Source organism: Octodon degus, unplaced genomic scaffold (assembly GCF_000260255.1).
Source record: "Octodon degus isolate 3935 unplaced genomic scaffold, OctDeg1.0 scaffold00092, whole genome shotgun sequence".
Taxonomy (NCBI): Eukaryota; Metazoa; Chordata; class Mammalia; order Rodentia; family Octodontidae; genus Octodon; species Octodon degus.
Window position 1 is genome coordinate 8,731,590 of NW_004524668.1, and position 7,039 is coordinate 8,738,628.

Consider the following 7,039-nt stretch of genomic DNA (forward strand, 5'->3'; position numbering starts at 1 on the left):
ACAACGATCCTCCTGCCTCAGCCTTCCCAGTGCTGAGATTACAGGTGTGCGCCATCATGTCCACTTCATCAGGTGATTTTCTTTATCTGCAGCTAAAAAGTGAAAAACAGAGCCCTGCGGGTGAGGTGCTGTACCTAGGTCACCCCGTGTGCCTGAGCGTGGCAGCCCAGCCCCACCCCAGTCGCCTACCTAGGGGGCCATCTCCAGTGGCAGGTAGAAGGTTCAAGTGTGTGATTCGGACACTGAGGTGCTATGAGCTTGGAAGGGTTGTATAAGGGACCACTAGTCACCCACTTCCTGGAGCTGGTGTGTGTGTGTGTGTGTGTGTGTGCGTGCGCACGCATGCACGTGTGCAAATATAAGTGTGTAGAAATATGTGCACCTGTGTAGGTGTGTGCAAGTATGGGGGTGCACGGATGAGTGTGTGTTCACGCATAGGTGAGTGTGAGTGTACCAGTGTGTGTGTGATTAGGTGCACCTACTGGTGTTCTACTGGTGGCCACCAGGATGGAAACAAAAAAATTGTGCCTCAGTTTACCCTGCCCTAAATAAACCCTGAGAGGCAGCCCTTGACCCCCTTTGGTCACCACCAGAGTTCCCTGTCCAGAGCTGAGGCTACTAATACACCCTCTGTCCCCCCATGCTGGGCCAGCAGCTCCCATGTGAGGGAGCCCAAGGTCAAAGGCGCTGACCCTCACACCTGAGGCCCCCAACAAGGCACTGCCTTCTATGATCCTGTGCAGAACAAGCTCCTGGGGTCTTGTGTGCTGCTCACTAGCCCTGTCATTGTTGTTAAATTAATTCTTACTTTAAGCCCCCAATGCCAGAAATCTCTCTACCCTGCTGCCTTTCCTGACCTTCAGCCTCAGGTTGGTGCTGAACAACAGAGGCCCCCCAACCTGTCCCCACTCCACCCTGCCCCCGCCCGGCCCAGGTCTGACGCTGTGCGTGAGGGTGAGGGTGGGAGCACCCTCTCCCCTTCAGCCCTTCCCTTCCCCCTCCTCTCGAGCCCTCCCCCCCTCCGCCTGCGCCGGCCCCGCCCCCGCCCCGCCCCGCCCCGTGGTGTCCCCGCCCCTGGCAGCAACCAGCGTCGCACGGGAGGCGGCTGCCGCTACGACCCGGGCGTGAGCAAGGCCGAGAACGCCAGCCCCAGCCCCTGCCGGTCTCCTGTCGCCCATCGCCAGCCCCCGCCCTGCGCCCGCGCCACGCGCAGCCCGGGCGGAGGAGACATGAGCGCCCGGCCCGTCGCACCCCAGGCGCAGCGGCGCGGTCCCGCGGCCCCGTGATGGTGATGGGCTCCTGCGTGTCGCGAGGTGAGGGGCGCGGGGGACCTGCCCAGCCCTTAGCCGCTCCGAGCAAGCGGGTGGGCGACCAGCGGCATCTAGGGGACGCGGTGCCCGGGACAGGGATTGCGAGCGGCGGGGCGCGCAGCACGGAGGTCACCGCATCCCGGCCCTATTTCCACCTGCAGGTGGCTTAGTGCAGGGTCGCCGGCGCGCTGTCCTCCCGGCGCTACACAGCCCGCGGGCCGCCTGGCAGAAGGTTTCGGCTTTCCCCTGGCTCCTCTCTTAGGGAAGGAAAGGGGCGTGGGAAGATAAAGTAGACCTTCCCCCCAGGACCCAGACCTATTACACCTCGCCCCAGCTCCCTTTTATCGTGCCCCAGCTGCAGTGCCAGAGCCCCTGGCAGGAAGGGGTTAAGAGTGGTAAACAAGTTCTGAAGAAGATTCTCCTTTTCCTACCCACACCCCTAACCCTGAGCTACCCCACCTTGGGCAGGACCTTGGAGGGTCAGAGGACAGCTGATGCTCCAGTGAACCCCTTGCTCTTGTTTGACCTGGCACCCTTGACTGTCCCCAAGGTGCTGCCGGGGAGCTGAAGTGAGCTGCTCTCGCCTGGGCCAGCTGCTGTGGCTCGGGGTGGCCAGGGAACCCCCTGTCTGTGAGTGGGGTACAGAGGCTGGGGGATGGGCACGGCGGTTTCAGACCCCCTCCCCAGCAGGCTGCATCTTGGAAAGAGGTTGGGCTGGGCTGGGCTGGGCTCCCGCCTGGGGCCCTCACCCCACAGCAGAGCCTGGGTGCTGGACTGACTGTGGTGGCACTGTCACTAGACCTGGCCAGATCTGCCGACCCTGACCTAACGGTCTTGGCGAGGGGGGAGGGCACTGACCACCCCATCTGTCACCCCTAGTTGCTTAGTCAGGTGCAGAGGGACAGACTGGCCTGGAGGGAATCTGGCTCTGGGTGATTTAAGGCAGAAGCAGGACCCCTCCCCTCCTTGAGCTCCAAGGGGCTTTGTCATAGGTTCATGGGGAAGGTGGCTCTGGTGTCAAAGTGGGATCAGGAGTTGGGATCGAACCACAGCATCCTGAGCCAATGGCAGAAGGATTTTTTTTGGGGGGGGGGTGGGGTCACTCAGGATGCCTTCAGGGCAGGTCTGATTTGGCTTGAGGATCAGGGAATCGAACCACAGCCTCCTGAGACTGACTGCTTTGTTTCAGCAGGCACTTAAACACCTGAGCTAATGGGCAGGCTCCCTACAGAATCAGGAGTTGGGAAGGGAATGAACTGCTTGGGCCCATTAAGCTTAGTCAGACTTGGCCAAGCTGATATTCATAGGACACCTACTGTGCGCAGGCATGGAGGAGGCATGGGCCTGGCACAGCACCCGTCTGTGTGCCCGTAGCCGGGTGGGAAAGGAGGCAGCTCTCGGAGTGCAGAGTTTTGAAGGTTCTGTAGGAGTCAAAAGCTCTCCACATCTGAGGTGTCCCCAGAAGCCCCCAGGGCTCCAGGCAGTGTCAAGTGGCACCAGCTCCAGGCACTGGGCACCTGGGTACTTTCTCAGTGACCATGTCTCTTCCCCATCCCTTGGTCATCCTGTGCCATGGAGATCTGGTTCTGGGTGGACTGGCCTGTGAGTGGAGGGACATGGAGCACAGGCCAGAGGCCGGAGAGGAAGGGTTGCTGGCAAGGTGACATGTGAGGCTGAAGCCCAACTCCTCTGTCCTTCACCCGATGCTTCCTGTGCCAGGCCTGTCTGAGGTCACCCTGGCCAGGACACACCCTCTCCACCCTCCCTTATGTTGTCTGAGCATCCCCAGTGCCATCTCCAGGTTGAGCTGTGCTCCCATCCCGGGTATAAAGGGCCACTTATAGCCTTAACATGCAGCAGGGCAAGTTGGGTGGGCGCCACCTACCCTTCAGCTATCACTAAGTGCTTACAGCTTACCAGGTACTAGTCTGAAAGTTTTTGGCACAGGAAGCTGGCTTGGGCTCTGTATCACCTATGGTCCTTATTTTACAAGGACTGAGGCAGGAGGCAGTTGAATGGCTTATGCTGGGCCTCATAGCTGGGAAATAGCAAGGCCAGGACTTGAACCCTGCACACGGACTCATCCGGGAGTATGTGGACATCTTGTGCGGCCTGCATGTGTCCTGCCCCCTGGAGCTGCAGTATTCGTGGGCTCCCAAGCACCCACCTGCTCTTCACACCTGTGCCCTTAATAACAGCCCTTTGTGCCCAGGCAGTGCTGAGGCCAGGGCACAGCCTGAGCACCTAGAATGGTGAGCTCTGTGTTGATGCCCACCCTGTACCACCCACAAGGTGTAGCTCAGGCTACACCTTGGCCAGCTGGGGTTCCAATCTCTACCCCACCGTTTGCCAGCCATGTGACCTCAGCAACTTGCTTGGCCTTGTGTGTACTCCTCAGTGACCGTCAATGTCCTTGGCCCTCAAAAGGGGATGTGACAGTGTTGGTGTCTTCAGGTTGCCGGGGGATACAGTGGCTTAATCGCTGGGAAGCTCTCTCGGTGTAATTGTTGCCTCTACATAGCCGAAGTAAGCACTAGTGCTTCTGCCTGTTGGTAATTTATGGTACATGCTTTCTGTGCGCACAGCTGATCCAGAGCTGCTTGCTGAAAGGGGCGCTGTCCTGCCTCTTGGAGAGGAAGCCGGGGCAGGTGTTTGCTCACTCAGGGCCCGAGGACAGCAGGAAAGTGACAGGGACTAGATTAAGGCAACAAAATGCTGTTTCCGGGAGCTGTTTTGTGTTCATTATCTATTTTTAAGCTACCATTTGTTGGGCGCTTATGCTGAGCCAGGCTGAGCCGTTGCTCCCCTGACCCAGTTAGTTCTCCTTCAACCCTGGGAGGGGCCCAGGGCTCAGAGACACAGGCCTTTCCTCTGGTCTCGGAGCCAGGCTGTGGAGGCCGGCTCAAATCTAGGTCTGTGTGACCCCAGAGCCCAGCAAAGAGTACCTCCCTGCTCTTTGCTTCTGATTTTATTGTGCATGGTCCTGGGGATTGAACCCAGGGCCTTGCTAGGCAAGCCCTCAGCCACTGAGTTACCCCCCACCATACCCCACCCCTTTTGTGCTACTAGGGGGCTGAATTCAGGGCCTTTGCACTGAGCTACATCCCAGCCTTTTGCATTTTGAGACAGGGTCTGGCTAAGCTGCCCAGATAGCCTTGAATTGGTGGTCCTCCGCTTCAGCCTAGGGAGCAGCTGGGGGTATAGGTGTGCACCACGTGCCTGGATGGAACGGCCTCATTTTGAACCTATTTGATACTTACTAGCTGGTGACCCTTCAGAGGTGATTCAACCTCTTTGAGCCTCAGTTTTGCTACCTCTACGGTGGACATGCAGGTGTACTCGCAGTGTTGTTTGAAGGGTCCAGAGAGAGACAGTGGGTGGGAAGGGGCCAGGCCAGCACCCACTGCATCCCAGGTGGTTCATAAGCAGCAGCAGCAGCAGCAGCAGCAGCAGCAGCAGCAAATCACTGAAAGTCCGCCTGGGCCCCGCAGGGCTCCTGGTGACGGAGTCACCTGATACAGCAGGGGGACAATCTGGGCAGGCTGCCTGGAGGCAGGAAGGTTAGAGCAGCGGTCCAGAGAGGTGGAGTGCAGGCTGGCAAAGTCACAGAAGGAGGTGGGGTGTGAGGAGTCCCTTGTGGGTGGAAAGGAAGGGATTTCCCTTTCTTTTCCTTGGGTAGCTCTGAGCTGAACTAACCCAAGGATGAAGCCATCATCCTGGCCCAGGTGACTTGTAAATGAATGTCCTGGGGAGAGGACACTCAGTCTGCTGGGGATGAGATGGCTGCCAGGCTCTGTGGCTTGCTCCCAGGCAGTGACTCACCAGGCGGGGGCCAAGGGCTTACCCTCCAGAGACCCCCTCTGCAAGAGGACTGACTGGCGAAGATCTGTGCCCTTGTCCCGAAAGGGAACCCGAGGCAGGGGCAGAGCAGCCACTGTGGAGCACGCACCCCCTCCTGCTCTGAGATTCTCAGGAATCGCAGGTGAGAAGCAGAAGCCCCTGGGGCCACGCCTGCCCAGAAAGTGTAGAGACTGGAGCCCACCCGGTGTGGGAGGAGCCGCCCCTCCAGAGCCCGGACAGGGCGTGGCTGTTACAGCTGGGCAGTGGGGGCTGGAGGGCCCACCTGTGCACCTGGCTGCAGGTGTCCTGAGCTTAGAGCAGGTGCCTGCAGCTGGCCAGGGAGGAGCCCTACACCAGGTCACTGCTTGGTGACTATGTGATTTTCGGGGGAGCTCGGCTTGGCCTGTGCTGGGCAGCTGGGGAAGAGCAGGGTTGAGCAGGGCCCTCCCCGCTCTCCTGGGGAGACACTCTTGGGACACATGGTGGCCATGGTGACTAATTGTCTGGGACACAGAGGTGGCTCTGAAGCAGATGAGAGGGGCACCAGGGGTTTGCTGCAGCCCCCCAGGGAGCAGGCGAGGAGCCGGGTGTGAGCTTTGCAGCAGGAGAGGTTCAGGCTCCACATCAGGAGAAACTGCCCCTGTGGTTAGGCTGTAAGTGTGCAGGGCGCTGGGGGGAAAGGCAGAGGGGTGGAGGAGACCTCGGGGTGACAGCCCTCTCTGTGAAGGATGGAGAAGGGCCCTCCTGTTACTGTGGCAACCAGAAGCCTGTCACTCCTGAGGCTGGGGAAGGGGGAAGGGAACAGCCCAAAAAGGGGGCTTGGACCTTGAGGACAGGGGAGTAGAATATGGACTTGGACAGAAAAGAGGCGACCCTTGGTTCCCTTGGGAAATGGGGGACAGCAGCAAAGGCAGGGGCCAGTGGTCCCCTTCGGCTATCTCCAGCCTCCACCCTTGATGCAACTGTGTTTTTCCAGTGCCTTCTGGCAGTGACGCGGCCCGGTCCCAGCTGGGCTAAGAGCAGCCTGTGATTTCACCCTGGGCTGCTTCGTTACCTGACATCTCCATGGCAACCAGCCTGTGACATCACAGGGCCAACGTCCTCAGGGGGAGAAGACACCAGGGTGCTGGCACCTGCACCCCAGCTGAGGTGGGGGCAGCAGGCCATGAAAGGGTTGGGGTCCAGGAGTCCCCAAACCCCCCACATCCTCAGTGAATGACCTTGTTCAAGTGCTACCATCCGGCCTTGCCACCACTGCCACCTTTCCTGGGCTGGCTGCTGTGTGTCCACTTCACCCACTGGGCTGCAGCTGTAGAGTTCCAAAACTGCTGCGGGGGCAGGTGGGGGCGGCGCGTGGGCAGAGCCCCCAGATACCCCAGCACTTTATCAGGTTCTCAGGGACAGCCCAAAGCATTTCTGAACCTAAAAGTCACAAATTTCCAACTTTTTGGACTGGACCTGTAAGAATAAACCTGTTGTGCACAGGAACCCTGAAGACCCTTCCCAGGTGTGTGTGTGCACACTTGTATGGGTTGTGTAACTTACACGGAAGCTTCAGGAAACAGGATTTAGTCCAACTCTGCTGTGGGCCCAGACGGTAGTCTCCATGTTACTCAATTCTTTCTTGTTTTATAAAAATAGATGTAGTTAAGCTGAGTATGGTGGTACACGCCTATAGTTCCAGCACTCGGGAGGCTGAGGCAGGAGATCGGTGGGAGTTGGAGACCAGCCTGGGCTACAAAGTGAGCTCAAGGCCAGCTTGAACTGCATAGTGAGACCCTGTCTTAAAAAGACAAAAAAAAAAAAGACCTAGTCAAACTGTGTGTAGTAGCACATACCAGTAATCCCAGCACTCTGAGAGGCTGAGGCAGGAAGATCTCAAATTAGCA

At 58.7% G+C, this 7,039-nt stretch overlaps 1 protein-coding gene across 1 annotated transcript in view; it reads left to right on the forward strand.

Annotated features, from left to right (window-relative positions):
* The first annotated feature begins 1,091 nt into the window (after positions 1-1,091).
* The window catches only part of Fam131c (family with sequence similarity 131 member C), a 22,322-nt gene continuing 16,374 nt past the window's right edge, over positions 1,092-7,039 (forward strand). The window contains exon 1 of the mRNA XM_023722440.1: positions 1,092-1,313. Coding sequence (XP_023578208.1) covers positions 1,286-1,313 — 28 coding nt within the window. The 5' untranslated portion in view covers positions 1,092-1,285. The remainder of the gene's footprint in view (positions 1,314-7,039) is intronic.